General features: G+C 43.3%; 1 protein-coding gene across 2 annotated transcripts in view; it reads right to left on the bottom strand.

Annotated features, from left to right (window-relative positions):
• Positions 1–25400, bottom strand: part of LOC124177997 — a 115887-nt gene that overhangs the window by 19108 nt on the left and 71379 nt on the right. For both annotated transcript variants that reach the window (XM_046561015.1, XM_046561016.1), the window contains exon 4: positions 9247–9309. In XM_046561015.1, the coding sequence (XP_046416971.1) occupies positions 9247–9309 (63 nt within the window). The remainder of the gene's footprint in view (positions 1–9246; positions 9310–25400) is intronic.

Below are 25400 nucleotides of genomic sequence, written 5' to 3'. Positions count from 1 at the left end.
TACCCCACAGGTTTTTTCTATCATGGCATTTCGTTCATCAAACAGTTGATTTAATCAGGGGCCGTCCATTAATCACGCGAGGCTTGAAAGGGGAGGGGGGGTTGACAAAAATCACGAAATGTCACAAGGGGGAGTGGGGGTGTAATAAGATATCACGTGTACTTATTTTTTCATTATTAACCTTTCTATCTAGACATTTTTATCATGGTCCTTAATATCAGAATAAGATAAGATTATATTTTATATCTGTACTTAGGATAATATTCTAAGATATTCTGAAAAATTTTAGATTTTTTTTAGATACTAAAAATACACGTGATGTTGGGTGGGGGGTGGGGGGCTAGTCTTAAACCTCACCACGTATCACCAAGGGGGAGGGGGGGGGGTTGAAAAATGCTTAAAAAAAGATCACGTAATTAATGGACGGCCCCTCAGTGTGAAACGAAGTCGAGAGAAGCCTAATGGGTGAAAATACATATCAGCTTTATACTTTGAGCCAAAGAAACAGTCCCAAAAGTTTCAGCTGAGTCCGCGATTCGGAGATCTGACACTTTTTTCATTAGTACGCTGTAAGGCATTATAAGTTGAAAGAAAAAAAAACACGATCTGCAACGCTTCATAATTCCAAAATAATTATTTTATCTCACGGTTGCTCGGCATGCGAAGTCGTCACCGTTAGTCATTAGCGTCTTTGATGAAATTTACACACAGAATTCTTCATGTAAAAACGAAAATGTCAAGCCCAGATTGAGGGAGGGCGTGCATTTAGTTCACGGGATACGGCCGAGTTAAGAAAGACAAGAAAAAAAAATTTGATTCAAGAGGTGGAAAAAAATTAGCGGGTCAAAAAAATATTCTGCGGCGTAGGAATTTTACAGCCTGAGCTCAAGTTTTAGAACAAGATTTCGACTTGGTATTGTCATTTTGTTTATTTTTTGTTTTTATACCAGTATTCGGTATTTTAAATTACTTTTCCCGTATCCCCGAAAGTAAATGCAAGCCTATCTTTACCCTGGGCTCACAATTTTTATTGTTTTGCAGTGTTGCACGGGTCTTATCTAAATTTATTATGGCTAAAACTGATTTCCCTAATCAAGCGATTACTGGAAAAGTCATTTTTTTCTTTATAACTAAAACTTTGCAAATCATGTTTTTTCGCGACATCCCATAACGTACTAAGAGGAGAATAAAATTAAGAATGGCGAGGTTCATGGCCAGCTCAAAATGATTCTGAATTCCCTATGTCTGGAATCTACTTCCAATATGTAACAGAGGGATACAGACATACGATTCTTCGAATCATCTAAAAATTTCGTTCCAAGAGTCATTGGAACAAAAATTACGAAATTTCACCCGACACTTACCGGGTGTTTTCGGTGAAAGGTCGCAACGCGAACGATGTGTCGCCGGCAGATGGGCAACCGAGGTCATATCTTAGGTACACCCGGGTGTCCCCGATTCTGACCCTTGTAAGTTTGGGTAGTCATAAATTAAGTTGGCATCGGTAGCGTCCAATTAATTACATTGGTAGAGTCAACAGCGCGACTAGCCGAAGCGGCGTTTTAGCGAAACTTGACTCGCGATTCTGGAAACGGCCTCACGCCACACGAGTTGTAAAGATTAACCCCAACGATGTTTCAAAATTCAATAAATAACGTTATTACCGTGAAGTGAATGGGTAGACGCTACTGATGACGATGCATGATGAAACTTCGGTTGCTTATCCGCTGCCGACACATCGTTCGAGTCCGGGACCCTTCACCGAAAACTCCCGTAATGAATATTTGAGCGCCAGACGCATAGGTTCTTAATTGCTTTTGCAATTTTTACTTGGCCATCTCTTCGAGCTTCGACACCCTTCAAGGCAATATTTCGCAGTATAATACGAGTTCGAGAAGCGAGTTTGTTACCGAAATATTGTTCACCTGTCAATTTCATTGGAAAGGAAGATCATGTGTCTCGCTCATTGCTAATCGCAGTGCTAAGATTAATGATGCATCACTATGCAATTGAAGGCCAAAAGTACAGGTTTTCAGCTCAGAACCGAATTTATAGATTCCTTGATAGGGCTGTGAGAAATTTGATTTGTGTTGGCACAGTTTGCGGATGCAGAGTGCAGCTGTTTCGATAGAGAGAAATGTCCGCCTAAAAAAAGTATGAGTCTCCTGTGGCACGTTTTGTTTCAGTCGTTATTTTTCAACATGAGCCATGTATGTTGAATTGACAAAAATGCTTCCACTGATATTTTTACACGCTTAAAAACTATCCAAATTAATACGACTTACCTTCCGGCACTGAATAAACATTGAAAGCATTCTGTATTACGATGTTTCAGTGTTTCAACATTTTCGAATAGGGAATTCACAAGAATGCAAGCTGATTTGTCTTGAAATATGTTCAGAACGTGTGTTATTTTTCTAACTCCAAAAATAACAATTACACTTTTGTCGTTTGTCCGGCAAATTTTTTTATTTGATCCATACGTTACATTATGTACACGAATTTTATTTCATCTGCGGATTCTTCTCAGGAACGGCGAGCCGATGCGCCGTGTAAATGTATATTTAGGTGGGTAAACATGACTAAGTATTATGTACAACTGAAGGCAATTCGTCCTATTAGGCGAGAACCGTTGACGCTGAGTTTCCCCGAATGGCTTTACGCTTCTGCCGAAAGACCAGATCCACGTCTACCATTAGGACAGCTGCCGGCGGGACCCGTTCGTTTCTCACGTGTAATTGTTATCTTGCAAAACAAGGCTTCGTCTAGACGGGAATAATTGTGGCAAAAGAAGAACCTGACGGTCGTGGACACGAGAATTGTAAGCCCACGGAAACGTGATATACGTATAACATAGGTACAAAATTTCTAGAAAAACTTTTAGAAAGGTAGGGTATACCGTGGGTGGTTTTCATCCGATCGAATCGGCACCTGCGCGCCGATGGTTATCCGACCTGTCGACGATCTCTGTGACTTCAGCCGTTTTTCCACAACTTCATTATTGACATGTACAGTTCCAGGCGGCCGGGCTTGCATCCCACGTGAATCAATTATCAAGGGTCACCTCGTACTGCAAATTTTTTTCGGGCTATCGAATAAGTATTCGGACACCTTCGCGACCCGGTTTCTCTCGAGTAGGTACGTTTCACGTTAAACCAACAGGGGCTTTGCTTCTTGAATATTGAAGGTTACCTAAATTGAAATCATCCTAAGCCTTACAGTCTGTAGTCTGCTGCAGAAATATGAAAATCCGTACGTTTTCGTGCGACTCTACCGAAAACTAGAACCAGGTTTAGGAAATCTGGTAACTCGTTCAAGATGTACTTGTCTGTTCATAAATTTTTTCGTTTCTCACAGGTGAGTTGCGTTATTGAGGAGGCAATTGCAACGCGGCTTGATCTGCACCTTCCCCATTAATTTGGGAGAAGTCGTAGTAATACACTTGATTAGTTCAGGGTGCGCAGGAAATAATTTCTGCGTGAAAACCGCGACATACCGGCGATGGATCTAGAATCGGAGAGTCGCAGTCGGCAGGTTCAGACAATATTCGATTTTATTTGAAATGTTATTGCAGGTTCGAGTGGCTCAAGAGATGTTTCGATTAGAAGTTATCGGAATCGGATCCGTAGATACCGGCATTTCGCAGCGATCAAAATACTTGGATATCGGTAGCCGGAAGTTGGTGACTCTTAAACGCGCACGGACTGTACGAAATCGCAGAGGTATGCCAGGAATTTCGTCAAGTTCCTGTACGGTCTCGATTCCAGTTTACTCGGCTTTTCGTGCGTTTAGCGATTCGAATCAATTAACACCCCGTTATCCGTGGTCGCACGTGCCACTCGGATGCGGACGTCGATGGAGGGGCGGTCCTCATCGAGGGACATCTGCAGCCCCTCAACAATTCTGCAGTATAGGAGTGTGTTTGAGTTCACCATTTGTCGAATGCATACGCGTGTAACGTATACGTACCTGGCCTCAGGCTGCAACAGGCTGATGACTAATCATACCCCCGTCGGTTTTGTAAAGTATAACACTGCATGCATCGTCTTATACGCCAATTTCACCCAGAAAAATTCAACTCTACTCCCATTGCTCATTTTCTCAACTCCGCCTCTCATCGTCGTTGCTCTTGTTCGCAATCGTCTCTCTTTCGTGTTCTTCAACATTGCGTGTTACTGTCTTACGCTCCTTCGGAGTCTGTAAACTAGCTCGTGGATTTCAGGGGCTGCTCCTAGAAGTAGTCGACCGACACGTGTAAGCCTTTTGTGTGGTGAATTTCGGCCGCTGCTGGAACACGCAATACCTGTGGACTCGGGGAATACCTGTACGCAGTAGGGATGAAACGGTGAAGTTTCCTTTTCTCAATCAGTCCTCCCTATACGCTGAGAAGTTGTATTCTGAAATCCCGCAAGGCCACCGATAAGAATTTTTATTTTACGGGATCGAGTCTTGACGCAGTTTCTACGTGAACGTCAAACTTTCACAGTTAAAAGTAATTTGAGGTGTTATAGTACTAACAATACATGCAACTCTTGGGTCATGCGTTATGTTCATTATGCAATGTAAAATACATATAGGTATGCATAATGTGATGTATAGGAAACATATGCGAACTGAAAATTGCATTTGATAATAAACGTCTTACAGTATAATAAATCTAGATAAATGCGAACTCGGCTGCTCTCGGGTGAAGTACCTCGGATTATAGATTACAGAAAATCAGGTTACACGTAGAGCCAGAAAAAACACAACCAATTTCTGACTACCCACAACCGTATGATTCCATTCGAAGACAGTGAATTACAGAAATCCGGAATCAAATTTTTCAGCATACAGGGAAAACGACGATTTTGAAATGGAAATTTTCTTCACCCCGCTCCACTATGTAAGTAACAAAGGGGTGCAATCAAACCGTTGAAGTATATCAAGATAAGGACTGTGCACCAACTTTATCCGCGGTTCACCTACAAGTATGAATAATATGCCGAATGTAACCGTCTCCTTGGCACGTGATAAAGTATTAACATATACCTATCGGATTATAGCGCGGATTCGGCGTTATACGTATACCTATACTAGGTGGACGAGAAAACGTGTCGCGTGTGCGTGTATCCCCTTAAAATGTGTCCGCGGCGTGGGCATAAGTACGAGCTGGTAGGCGTGCGCGCGTGACGATCGAGAGTCGAGGGTCGAGAGTCGATAAAAATCCTCGAGTCCGCTGAAAGCCTCCAGCCTACCGTAACCACTTCTCTCGCGGGGTCCGAGTGGCTTCGTCCCCGAATACGAAATTTGAATTCTCACTGAACTGCGAACGAGCGAAAAAGGACGTGGCGCGGTGTTCCTACCAGGAGCGAGCCGATCGCACAGTCAGGAAGCGATCCGGGCCATTCAGAGCGGCGTTTAGGCACCGCGGGCGATGCCGAACGATTCGCTCACGTATGTATTTGAATATGAAAGTCGGTGCCCGCTTGGTTCACCGGCGTCAAGACGCCGCGTCGGGTGCACGTCGCATAGCTTGCCGATGCGAGAGGCGCGCGAGTCGCAGGGAATCGGGCTGAGGATGGAACAAGTGCCGTGGTATGCGTGCCCATCGCGTCCGGCGGAGTTTGCATTCGTATGAAATTCGCGACCGCGACCCACGCTCGGGTTCGCCCAACGCCCTCGCAGCTTCGCCCGTAGGATTATTACGAGGCGTTACAGCTAAATATTTTACTCGCTCGTCTTCGCATTAGTCACGATGACGTAACAATGCCTGCGTATCGGCTGCACGAATTTTATAACCTACGGGTGATTCTGTTCTACCATCTGACTTTTGCGAGGGAAAAGTACTATGGCCGGTTTCGAATTTGAAAATATAAAACTCGCTACTCCGCGTGAGATCACGGTGAAGCCATTCATGAAACCGTGCTCGGGAGATGCGCCCCACATTCTTGATCATCGTGTGGCGGCAGTCCGATAAATTTGTGGTGGTTCAACTTGCCAATAACTGCGCCGTTGCAGGTAGTTGGCAAATGCTAATAATGGTAAGATGAAATGATAATTACTACCACAGACGACCCTGTAACAGTGGAGAGCAATATCTATCTGCGGGTCATAATGGGGAAATTAGTTATGCCGAGAGCGTGTCGAACACCTGCTCATCGGATATGGTTTCACCGTGCGCATCGCCCTCCATCGGTCCCGATACACCGACCCGCAACAACGGATGGACGGTATTGTATGACATATAATAATTCTATGCATATAGATGCGGTGGAAAACCTCCACCGCTCAAATCTTGGATATTCAAACCAAATAATATAATCACCAATGGTCCGTATTTTTACTCTGCATATGTCAATGACGATTATTAACGAGGCACAGCTGTGCCACAATTTTGTCGGGTGGATTTCGAAGTGAAGATGTTCATTCTCGCATGATCATCGGTATATTTCGAGATTTTAATACGAGTTCTGTTCTCGATTTTCCCATCGTTCGTATTCACACCGGGTCTTCATCGAGACCCGACTTCGTCTACGAACTACGTCTCCACAGAGACGTTTCGCTAGTCACGTTGCATTTACTTTATGCAGGGTAAAAAGCTGTTGCAGAAAATTCTAATATCATTCCCAATTGAATAGCCTATTTGTAATAGTTCACGATAATATCCCAGCAATCAAATTGTACGCGCATAATGCAGATGAATTTCTTTGTCCATTTTTTGAATCCTTCGCCGATTTACTATTGTTTCGTTACAGAGGTCGTATCAACCGTTAGAGGGATGCACTCGAACGGAAATGTGCGGTAAAAAGTTTTCTGTACTGGGAAAAGCTTCGAAGAAAGATGGGCACCGCGGCGTAACAAGGAGTAAGTACCGAATATTGAGCCGAGTCTAATGAGAAGTCTTAGATATATTTGTTCGCAGGTCGCAAGCGTGTATCTCGAAAATCGATACGGTGATACAATACGCCGCGACTGTGCCGGACCGATTATAATTATCCGCATTAAAGCTGGTATATCGTGTCCTAATGTTGGAAATGTATATTTGGCAAATTGAAGTGAAAATACGCAAGTGGGGCGCGAGCAAAAAGAGTTTTCGTCTGGCGATGGCGTTATACAAAGGTGGTGGCAATATGCACCAGCGATCGGAACTGTGTCAAATTACAGAGTCCCGTGATATTAATGACTCCTAATGACGAGGGATGGGGACTCGGTCCTTTCGTGTCCGTACCTCTTCCACCTCGGATATTTCTGTTCTTCGCGGAGTACATGCCATGGTCACTCAGCGACGCGGTGTTGCACGGACAACAAATCCCAGAGTGGAGCAGCAAGGTTCGGACAAGGGAGTATAATATCGGAGACTCGGAAGATCACCCCGGGATCGGTCAGCCGCGACGAGCGAGAACCACGGCGCCGGGGGGCGGGAGGGGGAGACGAGGGGCCGAGCCCCGGCTTCAGGGAATACGCATTAAAATGAAATTACTAATTGAAGAACGCTAATAGCAATAAAACAAACGACCGCTGAATGCTATAAAGTAAAATACAGGTTCGCCATCCTCTCCTCCCCCTTCCTCCTTCGCTGCATTCTCCTTCCCTTGTCACTCGGTCGTTTCAACCTTGTTGTTCGGTTTGGTCTTGCCACGAGCCTGAGGAAATTGACGCGGCAACGGATGAACGCCAAACGATAATAAGTGTTGAGAAAGAATTCGATTTCTTTCGGGAGAATGCATGCAACACGTTGTGTAAATTTGTATACAGTTATTCGTCACTCCAAATTACTCGGCGAATCAATCTTACAATTTCATCGTCCCGTTCAAGTGGGAAATCAAGCTCATCCAGTATATACCGCGGGAGGGCACGAACGTAACAACACTGCTAACCTGGCTGATCCGTCTCCGTGACGGAGTGCCTGATTCAATAAAGAGAAAACAATAGAGAAGAATATTTCCAAGCCTAGGCTTGGCCAGCCTAGGATGACCCATACAGTTGACGAGTATTCAATGTTGGCCCCCTTCCAATTTTCCATCCCATAACTGGAGAACCGAGCTCGTAAAACGAATCACTAGTCTCGGCAGCATTCATGCGGCGGAGTGCCTTGCGCCAACAATTTGTCATTCGATCTGCAGTCCTTCGCGAGTGTTTCTAGCCGTTTAAGATCTGGACTTCACGTTTTCAGCTTAATCCCAGCTACTCCGTATGCAAAGCTTGGAATTTAGTCGGTAAATTTCTTCAAACTCGAATGACTACCTACGTGTAATTTTCTAAAATATATGAGTGTATCCGTAAGCAGCGATATGACGGTGCCCGAGAAACGCGGGGGGTGGGGGCAAGAATGCTCTATCGTCGCGAAAATGATCTCTTTCATGCAATTAGTTATACACAGATCTTTAGGAACAATAATCTCCTGCCATCACGATGATTATTACATTTGCGGTTGTCGTCGTTGTTTCTCTTCTATTTTATCGCTTCACCGTTCTTTCGCATCTTCTCTTTCCCCGTCGTATAGTCTTGAAGGTATGTGAATGGGATATCCAATTTCACGTCTGAAATTATTTCGTTTCTTTGTGCGTACATGTCGACTATATCATCATTTCGAGTTTTATATTTCGAGTTTTATATTGATGACTTTTTTCAGAAGTATGAAAGTTCGCGGTGGGACATCCCTTACCAGCGCGGACCTTGTTTCGACAAATTGCTGTTCCGGTAGTTTTATGACTGACACGTGTATTTCGCTATAAATGTAACAAATACAAATGTGACGATCCGAGACGTTGTGCTGGAAGCGAAACTATGCAGCACATCCTGTTTTTGCAAATTTTCTACTCAACTCTGAGAAAACAATTGATGAAAGTGTGGTGAAATCACAGAATGTAAAATTAATCGAGTTTTATAAACGATGATCATCATTTCTACTGAATTTTCCGGATTTTTAGATAAAATGGAGTCCAATCGCAGTTCAAATTTACGTGCAACATCATTTAGCTTCAGCTGTCACGTAATTGAAGTGTCAAGTAAATTTGAAAGCTCATTATTTCTGTAAAATTTGTACTGCTCGTTCGGGCTCCTTTCCCCATTGTACTGACTAATCGGACAATTCGATTTTGCAGAAGTGAGTCAACAAACGTGATAATATACTTATACAGCGCGGGTTCCCAGTTCCGTTCTCAAGTTTATTAAGACGTCATTGGACCTACCGCGATAAAAAGTGTTCAATTTAGACAAGGGCCAACGAAAGTTTAAGAAATGAATAAAGAGATCTCAACTCACCTTCAACGGACTGCGGTGACGCTGGTTCTGGCTCCTTATCGATCCGTCCTAATGCGTCGCTGGCTGAAACAAAAAATGTTAGGGTTTCTATACTTACAACAATAATTGTTGCTCTACAAGACCGCTCCGAGAGACATAGATAATACTACACGTACTACGCGGTTTTCTTCTAATTTTGTCGAACTTTCGATCCGCGATATCTCCTAAAACTATGCAATTCGTTTTCTTTGCGATCTTTTTCCTGCAATTTGTTCAATAATCCCAAGGCAACGATCATATTGATGTTCACTTTGATATTTTGTCGGTAGATGTAAATGGTATCAGGTTTACCAAGTAACTGTAAAACATCGATAGAGTATGTGACGAGGTGTAAACCAAAATTTATCATTGCACAGTACCATGAGAAGGAACCTGGTAGCGGGATGCTCTACCACTGCTCACAATATATCGCGAATGTGGCGCTAGAAGGGCGTAACTGAAAACCATCCTGCTGCCAGACGGGTGTATTATGGATTTTTAACATTGAGGCTCCATAGAACAATAATTCACACGCATTGTGCCAGGAGAGCGTATGCTATAGTGTACAATTGCAATGATACTTGCTACCAAAAGGGCGTGAACAAAAAAAATTAAAAAGCGATGTTACACTCTCAATTCAGATTATTCATCACCAATGGACGTGCTATGGATGTTTAGGCTGGATATGCAACATCTTTTCTGGATGCGCATTTCAACTGGAAGCAAATTGGAAGTAATTCATTAAAATTCGAAATGTTCGCTAGCTGTTCATATACTAGAATTTTACTAGTTATCCGCGTAGACCTCCAATAGAGATCCAATGAATTTCGGGGTAAAGAAATCTCCACCTTCGGTACACAATATATTGATATCATTTATCCCTGTGTGGGAACAATAGAAAATATGAGAAATCACTATGTGCACATTCTTTTCCGCGGACTCAAACGAAAGGTCTCAGACCTGGTAATGTACACTAGGCTCTTGAAGACCGCCAAGTACTTGGATACCGAACGAATTCTAGAGCAAACATGTAAGCGATAAGAACTGAATCGCCAGGAGGTTATATAACAGCTCTGTTCTGACTAGCGAGAGAGGTGAACAGCCACGCGTCGGCTGGTGGCTGGTTGCAATACGACATACGTATTCATGGACACCCAATTAATATTCTTCACTGGTTTTGTTTCAACCGCGGATTCAGCGTAGATTTCTGTGAATGTCCTCTAAAGAACCATCGGGGACACAGATCTTCCATGGAGGTGTCAATCCTGTATGGCCCTCTCAATAGATAGGGTATTCCATGTGGAGAACCTTTGGTATAGCGAGCGCTTCATGTTCTATTTGTTTTTTCAATCACACTTCGCGCAGAAGGACGTAACATCACTTTTTAATTTTTTCGGCCTACGCCCTCTTGGCAACCGGTGATAGTTCGATTCTAATTTCGCCGCTGAGAAGTTATATCCATGTATGTCTCGACGATACGGCAGCTAAAAAGTAAGTACGGCGCACGGCCGTTATTTGTTTCATGGTTTCTTAGTTTTCATTCTGGAACGATGGCAGTTTGACGGTAGAAGGAGGGGGAATGATGAAGGAAGGCACGTTCTGAACGTTCGTGGTTTTTAACCAGTTGTAATCTGGCGAACGGTACCGTGCATCACATCAATCGGTAAGATATGGTATTGTCCTTATTCGGGGTCGAGGTGGATGGAGATCCGGGATCGCCGCAGAGTCCGAGTGGGGATTATCTTAGGCCGAAGCGGTAATAGAGTCGGAGGGGAAGGAAGGTTCCCGAGGTACGAAGGAGAGTCAGAATTGCGAGCCCCTAGGGCGTCGTAGCCGGTAGTCCAAGGATGTCGGGCGTCGCGGTGACGTATGACGGTCATCTCATCTCCAAATTACCCGACGGCCATCTCGGTTCGGAAGCTGCAAAGCGACAGAGAGAAAGAGGGACAGAAGGTGGCTGCTGAGCAGAAGTGGGAGAAAAGGAAGGAAGGTTAGAGGCAATAGATTATTTGAATATCGAGTGACCGGGACAAAAGGGCAATGGGGTTTCAGAGGGGAACTGGATTTTTCAACGCTGGCGAAGAATCCGTAGTCCCCTAATACAGACCCATCGTCAGCCGTGTGGTGTATAGCAGGAAATTGGTTGAGTTTCAGCATAATTTAGTCTCGATCAATAGAGATCTGGTTTCTCCGTATAGCTCACCTCTAGCCACAATTATACATTCTGTCCTATATTATTCCCGTGCATCGTAATCAGATATTATCCTCTATCACGCCATTTTCCTATTGTTAAAAAGTGAGAATAGTTTTTATGCGATATTGTATCCGCGTACGGGATCTTCGTCCCATTCGTAATGAACAAACTAGTGGAAAAAAAATATCATCATAAACGGTAACGGTTGAGTGGAACTAATGTCATTTGAGCACGGAATTGTATGCGGGATACGAGCATTTTACCCGGAAAAATACGAAAAATGCGTGAGATAAAATATTTTTGCCATCTGTAAGCTTCTGTAATAAAAGCAGTACATCACCGTCGGATGCCTAGCGAAGATGCCGTGGTTAAATTTGAAACCCAATTGGCAAGGAGAAAATATTTGTCGCTGCCGATTTTCAGCTTATTCTTTAAGATCTTCACCAAAGTAGAGAAAACTCGATGCCCAACTTGAAGAGGTGTATGTATGCGACAGACTCGTTTGAAAGGTGGTTTTTTTTGCTGTAAAATGTATATAGTACATCGTCTTGATACTCAACAAATAGAGAACTTTCGTAAACACACTCGTCTGAAGCAAATCAAGAGTTTTGCATGTAATTATTCAAACAGTTTGAAATGGGAGGGTAGGTTGTAACCAACCACCACGGCGACAAACCACGAATCCATTCTGTTACGAAAAATTCGAACTGACCGCCATGCTCGAATAAAAAGTGGAGTGGAACGACCGCAGAGGCAATCGATGTCTCCGGGGGTTGGGGCATCGACTCGCTCTCCCAAACGAGATTTTAATATTTGACTGGTATGATAACAATACCGATAATAACTGACCGCAAGGGGCTGTGGAGGGGTGGCGGTATAACTCGGTTCGCTGCAAAAGTCGGCTAAAATATTAACGTCGACATTTCTGGTTTGCGGCGGGACATCACAACGGTTCCCAAACCAAGCCGTTGCATAATATATTGTAATCATAGCCAATATATGTATTTTCACCCGCTATGAATACCAGATGTAGTCTTTGAATCTTGTTTGCGTGCGGAGCTCAGCGTCATCCAGTTTTCAAAGGTTACCCGTGTGCGCACAGCTGAATGCGCAAAATTTTCAAGTACGATCCGAATATTCTTCTTCTCGCGATTTTCATTATCGTTACAAAATCTCCACCGCTGCAGTCAACGCTGCGACTGATAGATCTGATCTGGGCTTGAATAGATACGGGGCGGTTGCACTCAAAAACTCGTGGCGTATTAATTACCTCAACAAAACCAAACATATTTTGAATTCTCGTTTCATTAAATTTTTTTTTGTCTCTTTTTCTTGGGTTCTGATATCCTTTGTCGTCAATCCCTGCATCAATTTTTCGGATATGTATGCGATTCTTTCACCGTCACGCCGCAACCTTTGAATTATTGTTGATACATGGGCATGTCAACGAATTCAGTAGAGATAGACTGACGTACAGCACTGCATCGCGTGTCCCTCATGAGTTGCCCTACCCGCGAATCTACCTGTACGCGTCCGTACACGGCCTGGTATATACCATGCGAATAGGTTAGACAGCGTTGTAGAATTACTGTTCTTATCATAGTCAGTATAGATATAATACTCCACAATACGTTAACGCTGTCCATTATTATTTTACGATCTACAACGATCCAATTTCGTTGTCGGACAATTCGTGCATCGTTACTCTTCGAAGCTTCTCTGCTGCACACTCCAGTAATACCAGCTGCTAATAACACAAACGCACGTGCCGCTGCTTGTCGTGCGCTGCATTTTCCGACTTTTCTGACGATTTTCATCTTCTGTACAGTAATTATTGGATATACCATTTTCCGCATGAATTTATTTTTTATACATGCTCACGGCATTAGATGATAACACACGACGAGGCACATTTGAGATAGCCGTGATACGAATTGACATTTACGAAACTTCCCGAACACTTTTATCGCTTTAATGAACCCATACTATACATATCCTAAGGTATGTGATGAGTCGAAATATGATTTCTCATTCTATCCGAATAAGGCGTAGATACCCTATTAGATCAATCGGTCTGTAATAGGTGAAATAAGTGCAGTGCAAAGTGAAGTGCGATTGTGGGGCAGAGAGGGGGGGGGAGTGATAATCGCGAGCGTTATGAAGAAATCACCGAGATGCCTCCCTCTGGCCCCTTATTTTTCCTCATTCCCCGCTCCGCCGCGAGTCGGCTGCAGACGAACTCTTCCCCGTCGCCATGACGACCGCCTTGGTTCACGGAGCAAAGAAGGGGGCGGGAGTCGAGCCGGGATGGTTCAAGACAGCAGAGTTCTCTCATTACCGAAATAAAACTCCGCGCACCTCCTCCGCCTCCTTACTCCCGAGCCGCCTTTTTTTTTTTTGTCACATCGCGTTTGAAGTGTATAATAGAGCAAATGTGTAATTGAAATTCGCTATTTGGCACAACAGGGATTTCTTGGCGCGTGCGTACTTTTCGATAACTTGATTTCACGCACGAACCTTACGCACCGCCACTTACGTCATTGGTCTGAGCTCAACATGAAGTTTTGCTCGTTTAGCTTAGGTTTCACGAAGTCGGGCTTATGTCTCATGACCACTCGATTACCTTTTATCTAGTTTATTTGAATTATTCAGTCAGCTCTTTTGCTTCTGAAATTAAACTTTTCTTTGCAGGTGCTGGAACAAAGAGTATGTGTCACACATGAGGATGGGCGATATCCGACTCGTGCATTTGCAGCGCTCGCTTTGGCTCGTGCCGCGTTCGCGCAATTAATCAAGCGATTGCAGCACTCGTATTCGTTTGAACAGAGCGCTTGCCGTTGTTTGTCACACATTGCAAACTGCACACTCGTATGAAATCACCTACTTTCCGCACTTGCAACACATAATATACTATTCTGTCATGTGCGTGCAATACGTACACTCTGCGGCGCGGGTAGGTACATAACTCGTTTAAGTTGGACCGTATGGCTGTGAACTTCCATCGGGGTGTCAGTTATACCTGTCACGAAGTATAAATAATAAATCCGAATAGTGGGTCTGATATTTTAAGGAGGCCGGTTGACCAAAAATCGATACTTATTGATTATTTTATTACAAGCTATGTAGTTGTACATCAGGTATTCCGATACTTGAATCGTAAATTTAAGCTTACGATTAATTATTAGTAGCAGTATTAGTATTTACTAGAAAAGTAAAAGATATTGTACTCGTTGACAAAAATTCAATAATCAATGCTTCATTTTACATCGCTAAATAATGGTTATAAATTTGGTGAAACCGTGTTATTTTATTCTGCGATGGCTCATTTGATTGCGATGACTACATTTTCAACAAAGACACTGAAATAAATATTGTTTTTTTTCAATGATCAGTTCAATCATCTTGCGATTTGTTGTTTATGAACAATTTCGGTGCGATGTGGTACTATTAAATATTTTACAGCGCAAACATTACGAATAAAAGTGTTTCAGCGAATGTGTAGCAAATGTAAGCTTCAAGACAAAATGAGCAGTCGTTGAGTAAAAATTGAACGTATTTGTCAGATTCATAACCATTTTGAGGCGATTTGAAACAATCCAGCGATATCTAACATTTTCGTTGTAATTCCAGTATTTTATATTTTTAATGTTAAAGAGATAGCCGGAGATTACGAATACGTTAATACGACTATCTCGCGATAAGATTTAAAAAAAAAAAGTATAGTTTTTTGGCGAACTAAACTTCCGAAAGAGCTTATTATGGAACGACAACTCTCACATATAAAAAAGAATCTGGGACGACTTGTTGGAGTACGAGGACGAAGGGGGTTTCATCGAAGAGAGGTGTGAGTTACTTCACTCCGCAACCCTTCATCATTATGGGGATGGGCTGGCACGCGCCGCATCCCACCGGCTCTCCTACCCGAACGAGCAGCATCCCCCACCCCCAACCCCGTTTGGCCCCCGCAACCCTCCTTCAAAATCTAACCACTAACAGTCATTGATTCGTTTTAATTTTCATCCCAACGTATGAGCTCCGCGCGTAGGAGCCTAGATGGTAACTCATCGTTGGTAAGGCGCCGCAGGGCGGTTGCCGTTCGCATCATCGGCACCTGCCGGTGCACATTATAAACTTCACATGTGTACGAATATTTATACACTATAACATAAAACTAGCTCTAAAACCCTCGTTCGCTAAAGCTCGCTCGGGGTCGGATGCCTATAGAGTAGCCGGTTTTTGAGCTCGTGCGCTCGCTGCGCTCGCTTACTCGTTGTCAGTGTTTTACCAAATGATACGAGATTCACCAGATACCTCATGCCCTCGGTGCTTGAGGATTGTTCAATGCAGGATCCATGAGGTAGAGAACCTGATACTCGAAATCTGCGGAGCGCGATTCTCATACGTCCGCTCTACTGCGCGGTTGTTTCCGGACTGAGGAATTCGGCAAGCTGATTTTCGTCGCCGACGATTACTATAGATCGAAGACGTCAAGAGAGAAAAATTTTGGCTGACGTCACTTTCTGAACATCCAAACATCTGAATATCCGAACACTCAAAATTTGGTTTCGAACTTTAATACTATGTATGATGTATGATGTACGATAGTCTAAAAATTCGCCAAATTTTACATAATAGTTACAGCCTAATCACCACGTTCGCAATCCGTGGTATTAATTTCGATATACATGGGAAGGAGTGTACAATTCAAGAACTCACTCCCTGGCGAATCAACTGTACGGTGCAATCCAAATCGGAGCAATCATTTCGTACAAAACGAGAAGAATATCTGAAAATCTCTATCTGTGCTGCGTAGTTCTCGATATTCGCTACAGTCGTCTTCCTACATAGAGTTCGGCAGATAGTACTTACATCAACTTTAATTTTCATTACATTATACGAGTGACGTTTCGGTTATGTTGAAAGTGTTACAGATACAAAGTGAGGAAACGCTAAAAAAAAAATTTCGACAATTTTGGGTTTTAATCCGTCAACGTTTGTTTACCAAGCAATTTACGACGTTGGACAAACGCCGGGAATTTTTCGCTTAACGGTTGACTATCGCACTGTTCAAAGGCTGAAATTCGGACACCACAGGTGCGGAGCGGAGCGCCGCAGCGTCGCTAACATCCCAGCGCGTAGCGTCAGGCTGAATTCGAAGGGCGGGGAGAGCTGGGAATTCTCTACTGGTCTAATGAAAGCTGGCTCCATTATTTCGCAACACGAACCACTTAGACTCGCCCCTCATCCATTTGCCGCGACATTCACATCCACATCCAGATCGCTCTCGCTGCCGGCTGCGCGAATGGCGGATTCGTATAACCTTCTATACATCAATATGTGCCTCTATATATTTATACTAATTCAAAGGTTATGTCAAGATCTTGAAAAAAGCCCAATGGATCAGGTTACTTCGAAATAGCGGTTGGTAGACATGAGAGGTTGAAGCTTCATTAGGGATCGCAATCAATTATACATTGTGGGACAAACCTTGCCCGTGTTATTAATTTTTTTTTGTTTTGTTTTATTCACCTAATAAATAAAGATTATTTTGTGAGCACGAAATGTGTATTGCATAAACAAACCACTGTCGTCGGATGAATTTAATTGATGACGCATAAATCATTCGTTGCAGTCGTCATTATCGTCGGTAGCTTGCAACACGATTCACATATCAGCCGAATACTCTGCAGACTTTTCAATATTGTTTATAGTGTTCTGCAAAGGCTCAAATACTAGATAACAATCATAACGTAGCGTAGCATCGAAATGTAGTTCGACCATTCTTAGATTGACAGCAGTACTCAACGTTATTGCCCAAGGTCTTTGTGTCGTATAACCTGATTCAACTTTGCATCGTACTATTCAAATATTTGTGGACTACCACACTCTGTGTAAAATAATGTAGGTACTTGTGTACACATTCCAATTGAATTCAATATAACAGAATCCTCAGAAGGTGCACAGCGGTAAAAAGTTCAATTTCCAACTTCGGGATAGCAAAAAATAAATAGAACGTATCATTCTTCGCTTTTGTTGGTTAATCCAACGATTATACATTTCCAGTTATCTGGGAAGAAAAAAGTTTTCGGCACCCTGCAACCAGGAACGGGGGGAAATCCACTGTTATATATATATTGCGCATAGCCCATCGCTCAAGGGCGGCGGGGGGGGGGGGGGGGGGGGGGGGGGCTCAGCTGTCTGGGCAGCTTTTCTCTGCAATTAAGTTATAACTATAAGGAGAGGTAAAGAAACGAAATATCTGCTTGGCTCGGCAGTGGGCGAGAGGAGCAAATGGACGCGGTGGCGAAGGAGATGCAGGGGGCAGAGTGGAAAACAATAAGGGGCCAACTAATCCTTGCGATATATTATACCCAATGAGAGTGGTTCTGGCAGGCGGTCGGAAGCAGGGGAGAGAAGGGGAAATACAGCCGAAGGATAGCGACTGACTGATGTACTATATCGAATTAGACGTAGCTCTAGATTCAGCTTTGGGCGTGGGTGTCGCCAATTGCGGCTACGAGCCAGAGTCCGAGCATGAAGGAAAGATGGAAAGAAAGAGAAAGTGAAAGGAATGAACGAGAGAGGCTGCCGAGGCGGGGACGGCGGGCTGCATGGGCGGAACTTGCGACCATCGAGTTTGTCGATAATTATCGTGGGGTGCAAATATCGACAATAACCTGGTCGTGTACGCCTGACGGAGAATCACTCGATTGCGAGAAATTGAATCAACTATAAGCGAAGGAGCGGGAGGAGAAAAAGAAACGCGGCCCTTCACCGAATCGAGAGATGTAATTAATTAATTCTCCCACCGCCATCCCGGATCTAACGAGGTAAGGGAAAAATATTGCTACCGTACACGTATAGTGCAATTTGATGCTAAAGATGTGCTTGACATGTGGTTGACCGGACCGTTGAAAAGCATAGGTATACAGGTACCGGCATTGTTACACATATACGAATCTATAGTGTACAATAGGTATAGTGTACATACCAATGCGTGTTGCCTCTGTTTTGTCACATCATCCCCTAAGCGCTTCGTTCGGCCATGCGTTTGGTCCCTTCAAATTGTGAGTGAGATATTTACGATCTGTAATACGTATACTGGACATTGATCGAAAATTAATAAATGACACACCTTCGTTTTTCACGAGATATGATAGGAAAAGAATGTACCTAATCGGTAGCAACCGACGATTAGAACGTTGGCACAAATCGCAACGATGTATTCTTTGCGTCGCTTTGAGTGTCTTTTGCAAATGAATGATAGGAGTTTCGGCAAGTCGCCCTTAAGGTCTGACCAATTTCCAGGCGAACAAATGATTTTAGTAGGTAGGTACCGTACGTACAAGGTACCGCGTATGCTTCGCGGCTGCTTCCCTCACCTGTCAGCTACGAGATACTCGAAACCGATTTCGAATCTCCAAATAACACAATTAAGGTATACGGACGACCCTGCATCCGTGCACGTACGGTAAATTGTACTCCGCAATGCGGTACAGGCAATGGTTATAGCTAGGAACATGCACAATATGTTGGAGCACGGGCGAGTTGGTTAGCCGCTAACGAGGAGGCCGACTCATAACGTTTAATTAAGGTCCGGTACCCGGCGATCCCGGACGATCCCGGCCGATCCCGGGAGGTCCTCGGCGCCGAGATCGTGACCGGGATTCCCCGCAGGTAGATTCTCTGATAGGGCTCCGATAAGCCCGACCCCCCTTCCAAAGATTATGCCTGGGTCCCGATGGAAAGCTCCGTTTACCGCGAGAACAACGCGATCGGGAACATCGAAGCAGGCGTTACTCCTCAAACTACAATACAAGCATCACCTGAATCGAGACGCGAGCAAAACCTGATAAGGTGAATCGGGAGGAAATTATCTTGAAATTGGATGTTTATTCATTGTCAGTCATATCAACTTTCCAGCTATACACGGTAGGGAGGCAGCGCACAATAACAGGTTTGGTCGAGAAGTGCAGCTTGTGCAAGGAAACACCTTGTGAATGTTCAGTTATTGTGCCGTTCCGAACCCTCGATAAAAATTTAACACAGGTACGCATATTCTTCTTCCCCATCTTGACTTATAAACCTAATTTTACGCCGGTATTCCGATTCCTAAGTACTAATTGTCGGATCACTAATGTCGATCAAATTTCTTCTATGCTTATGCAGGGTATGCAACTGTGTGTACCGCGTCACACCTGACAGCTCCGTAGAATAGTGAGGGTTGTATTAATGGGATAGCTATTACCTTGATGCCTGGTTGCCTGCGTGATGTTCACGCTTGTTGCAAGTATTTCTTCTATGTACAAACGCGTTATTCATTTGCATCTGGTGCGCACGCGGAGCGAACAGGTGACTCGCTCATGCAAGTTCGGTGATGACGCTCACAGAAAGCTGAGGAGTGGGAGATGCAATGCGGCTCTAGGTGTAGGTCACGGAATTATTTTAGTTATCCCTGTTCGTAGAAATTTGTTGTTAATTTCTGCACATCACGAACCCTCACGACGTGACATCGGCTATGTATAATAATGAAAAATATTTCTCACAATACGTTCCTTTCACACCAAGAAGGCTGCCTTTTCTATCAGCTGGATGTATTAATATTTGAAATCGAACGTTGCGACTACGGGGTCCATGAACTCGTGAGAAAAAAAAAAGAATTTACTAGTTTTCGTATGATTGCCACCAGTTACTGAGCATCGATTAACGAAAACGAATCTCCGACAGTTTCGAATTTTATGGGTTTCACTGATTCTTTCACATCATGTAATAAAAGAAATTCAACTTCTCCAAAAGCAATTGGAACATCAAGGAAATATTAAATTTTTTCCATTTGTCATCGTTGTAATAATCTCGCATAATTACCGAATATACGGGTATACAAAGGATTCAATAAGGGGTAATAATATTGGGACGAACCCATGCAGGGTAAAATATTTCAACATACTCGAAAATACTCGGGTCTAAACACTTGGAACGCAATATTTTCTGCAAAATGATGCGCGCATGAATTTCGGAAACATTCCAAGGTGGATATTTCAAATGAAACGTTTTCTTAATATTTTGGAAACATCCGACGCTGCGCAGGGTTGTATAACTCGTTGTAATGAGTTTTTTTCTTACGCAAACACTCGGGAATGTAATTTTTTTGAATAAACTGCTATGGAAACAAAATGTAATACAAAATCAGGATAGATATCTGAAAGTCCGAAATTTCGACGCGTGTACTACATTGACGTTCGAGAGTAGTTGAACCCGTATCGCTGAATTTCGCTGACTCGGACGGAGATGACGATGGATTTAAATCGATAGGTTCGTGAGTAACTACGCCGTGACGAAACTGACACGTTCGACATCTGACCCACGGCAATGCAGGCTAGATAATCCCATTTTACGCTCAGCCACTTTGCAAGAGGATGCGCAGAAGCACTTGAAGTGTTCCGCATTATCGATATTTCGCATATACCTCGACACGACCGATAAGTTTTTAATCCTTATTGTTAGTGAAATACTTGTATACTCGAGCAACCTTGCCGGCCGAGGGTTCTCGTCACTTGGCGTAATTAGACTCGTTTGGCTCGGAGCCACGGACCATGGCTCATCGTTATACCTACAACCATCGCCTCCCAAGACCGCAGGATACCTACGCGACTACCGTGAAACGCGCCTCTTGATCATTAATATACGGCGCGTGTGATACAGTATACCATTATGGTATACTCACTTTGCAACTGTCTAATTCGTATCGATATGCGTGTGGAAATCTCTTTGTGAGTTATTTACCATGATTCGGGGATTCGGCAATGTATCAGAAACGGTAAGGCTTGGGCTGCGCTTCGCGGTACATATTTACTGTACTTGAAAAATTCCATCTTTTCACCAGAAAACATCATCCCTTAAGGTGAAACTTCGATCAAAGAGATCATCTCTAAGTGTTTGGAAAAAATCGTGGCGATTGCCAAAAACGCGTTTGTTCATAGAGGAACAAAGCAATTAAAGTCTTCGCGTTGTTGCCATTCGAATCGCGAGACTAACAGTGAATTCATCCTTTTTGCGACAGTCGGGAAATACTGGAATAGAACGATAATCAGCAATTAGATAGATCGAATGATGAAAAATCATAGATAGAATAAATTCGGGGCGGGGGCGGGAGGGGGGGGGGGGATTAAATTTCGGGGTATGTGGCGGTGGGGAAAGGCAGGAACGGGCGTCACGTCATGGTAGTAAGTTAAGGGAGTAGCTGATAGCGATCGGGTTATAGGTGTAATGAAGTAACACCTCGAGTATTCCTAGCAATCGATACTATATATATCTTATGCATAAACCGAAGCAGTATATTAGATGTATCCCGCACGTCGAAACGGAACTCCGAGGATGTTTCTCCACCATGTGAGCCGGGGCAATTTAGATCATTGGGATTGTAAGTTACGATGTTGCTGTCCATCCATGCCGGATCACTCGCGGCACATAGTTAAGAATGGTCAGTCTTCCAACTTTATGATTCATAAAATACAAACACGATGCATAAGTTCGAATAGTTTGCGGATAGCTTCATTCGTATTCAATCGCTTTCATGCCAATTCGTTTTCAATATTATTCGTACGTGAAGTCTTTTCACACGTACGTACAATGATCTCTGTCATTGTCCGTCGGAGAATCTGCAGTACAGGCCGATATGCAAAAAAATATAAGACGTTACATCGAACGATGAGAAATGACACCTGACACTTTTATCTGCGTTACATATACTTATCGGAATACTCACTTATACGAAAAGTGTTTCTCACGTCTGCGTGCATATTTTTCGTGGGGCGATACTCTGCACAGTTCCTAACAACCATCGAAAAAGGTAACACTTGTAGGTCGTATGTGATATCTGCTCCGGTTCACTTTTTATTTAAAATATTTTACTTGAAATCACTGAACTCCCGATATATTATTCGTTTATCGCTACTCGCTTTTCGTCGTGTATTGCACATTTTATTCACACAGATTCAATTTTACCACTAGATTATTTTCATGTACTCGAAAATAATTATTCGGATAAAAATAAGATGAGATAAGACGCGAAAATACAGCATGAAAAGGAGAGGAAAAGAACATGGATGATTACAGAGTTGTTTTAAAATTTCATTTCGTTTACATTACAGAAAGAATTTATCCATTTATTCATACTTGTTAGTGTTGTCGCCCTTATTAAACTTTTTACCCGTCTAGCCATCAGACACAGTACCTCTATATGTTCACCTTTCATGCAGCTTATTTTTCACAATTACATTTTTGTTTATTATCTTCTGCCAATAAATATTGGCTTGATGATTAAAAGATTTTATTCTGGGTTTGATTGACAAATTTTTGGTATAATCAATATATCGGCTTGGTTGCGCAGTAACGATGACGTGAAAAATAATCACGAGAACGTGTGTAAGTTGCAATGAACGAATGTTCGCGCAACGTATAGTAGTAATTATTGTATAAATAGTGCAAACAAAGTGAAGAAGGCGAGAGAGTGAAAATTTTTCAAAATATAGATGCCTGGGGGTGGAGTATGTGAGAGGAGGAGGGGGAGGGGCAGGGGGTGCCTTTACACGATCCTGTTCCGAACGAGTTGACTACTGATGTGAGATCCTTCTCCGAGCTTCCCGTCTGACAGACGCGTTTTGTCCACTCTTCTCTCTCGTCCTCGTTGGTCAGTGTAGCCGGCACATCTTACTGGCCACGCTTCTGCTCACTGTACGAGACTGAGCACATCTCTCTCTCTCTCTCTCTCTCTCTCTCTCTCTCTCTATCTTTCTATCTATCTATCTATCTATCTATCTATCTATCTACCTCACTCTATTCCTTCCTTCTTCCATCGCTCGCACGCGCGCACATACACACACACACACACACGCGTGCGCGCGCGCGCGAACGTTCACTCTCGCAATCCTCACGCCCCCGCCCCTTCAACCCACCTACCCCTCTCGACCGCGGAGGGTACATACATTATTTCCCCCACCTCCGACTTTCCACAAACTGAATTATAAATCAGTCCTCGACGCAGCTGTATCGATATGTTTATGGGCATCTCCATTGGGACTGTTGAAAATAAATTAGAACCAGTCAGGTGCGTTGGAAAAGCTTCCTGCCTCTTGCGTACCAGGAACAATCACAACAAGGTCTGTCCAAGCCCTTCCATTATTGTTGAAAAATTGGAGAGTCAGTGGCACCTTTCGTAACGGAGGTATAAATAATAGCCTTAAAATTTTCACATCACACTACATATATTATACTATCGTCCGATCACTGATCTCTGGTCTGGTATCGATCTGAGTCCGATGTAAGTCCGATATAACTCGATGTTTTCACTACCGGGCTCGAAGATTTGGAAAAGTTTTAAAAGGCTACGGGATGCTTGAAAACAAAAGGAGAAAAACAAATTTTTGGTCCTCTACCATCCTAATTATATACACGCTGGTGGCACGAATTCAGACTATCATGAGAGTGCGGTAAGAGAAGAGGAAGATCGAGCGAACAAGAAGAAGAAAGATGAAGGGAGTGCCGGCGTTTAATTTGCGGGCGCAGAACCGTGAAACCTTTTTTCTTTTTTGTTCTCTGCGGTTACTACCCTCAGTCAGGGGTTTTTGGATGCCCAGGCGTCACGTCGTTTCGCCTTTTATTGCAGCCAAAAGCGGCTGAGAGGGTGGGCAAACCCTAATGGCAATAGAAATTCGACAACTCCGTCACCCCTTCAACCCCTCCCCGCCCCTGCATCCTCCCCACCGGCATTACATGTATTATACGTATGTGTTATATATCTAAATATACGTGATATTACATGCCAAGGTGACTATCAAGTGCTAAATTAAATTTAACGATGGCGCATGAGAAGTTTTTGGTTCTGTTTAAAGTATACGTTTATTTCTCTACACGAATAGCTCTACTAAAAATATTTTCACTCATATATAGATGTCGTAAATGTTTACGAACTACTTGATAATATTTGTCGGAGTGAAAACTTTTCAACACCCTCTGAATTCGATGTAAACTTTCTCCAAAAATTTCACATAACCGAGACCGATCAAATAATATGTCATTCAAATCGTCCATTCTTCCTAATCTCGAGCATAGTCGCTGTGATTTAAATTCTGGAAACATATCGGGATATATGTATAGAATTGAAAAAAAAAAAAAAAAACAAAGTAAATTCGGTCCCGTGGAACAAGCACAATCGCCATAATTTCCGTGGAGTGTGGGTACTCGGTGTCAAATAGATTTCCATCGAGACCCGGCGCCGAACTAGGATGTAATCAGCGAAGAGGAGGGAGCATTGAGTGTTGGTGGATAAAGGGATTGTAGTTTCCACGTTAGTTTGTTATACGTGAGCGTCGGTAATTGGGGGGGGGGGGGATTAATTAATAATAATTGGTCTAATAGTTTGATACGTCTCGTGGCAAGAGAACATCCAAGTTAATTATTTAACTCGATGGGAACAAATGCGGCACTCGACGTGAACGAGCCATTTCTCAATCGCGTCCACAGCCCCGGTGCGGGCAACAATTAACAGCAATTGATAAATTAAATGAATTAGACAATCTACTCATCGATCTCTGACTCGATACCAATTTACCGCTCCGCTTCTTATTCGACAATAAATTCATCTGCTAATCCGCTAAAATCGATCGACATGTATACACGGGCATCCTGCTACATCTTAATATTACGATATTCACACTGAGGGGACGAGCACCGCAGTGTTGCGTCACCAAATTCCTTATCGCGTACTTTTCTTCCACACTGTTTCATCATAAGTGCAAATTTGTCGGCAAATTGGTTCTTCCTCTGTTCGAGAGTTATCACGTGAAGTTGAATCCTAACAATTCACCTCTGAGCGTACGGGTCTTGATCCTGACGTTGATTAAATTTGTAATAGGTGCATATTGCTTGAAATTCATTTCGAAAT

The sequence above is a fragment of the Neodiprion fabricii genome, chromosome 3 (genome assembly GCF_021155785.1).
Source record: "Neodiprion fabricii isolate iyNeoFabr1 chromosome 3, iyNeoFabr1.1, whole genome shotgun sequence".
Classification (NCBI taxonomy): Eukaryota; Metazoa; Arthropoda; class Insecta; order Hymenoptera; family Diprionidae; genus Neodiprion; species Neodiprion fabricii.
The sequence above is the reverse complement of the archived record's forward strand: the minus strand, read 5'-3'. Positions and strand labels throughout refer to the sequence as shown.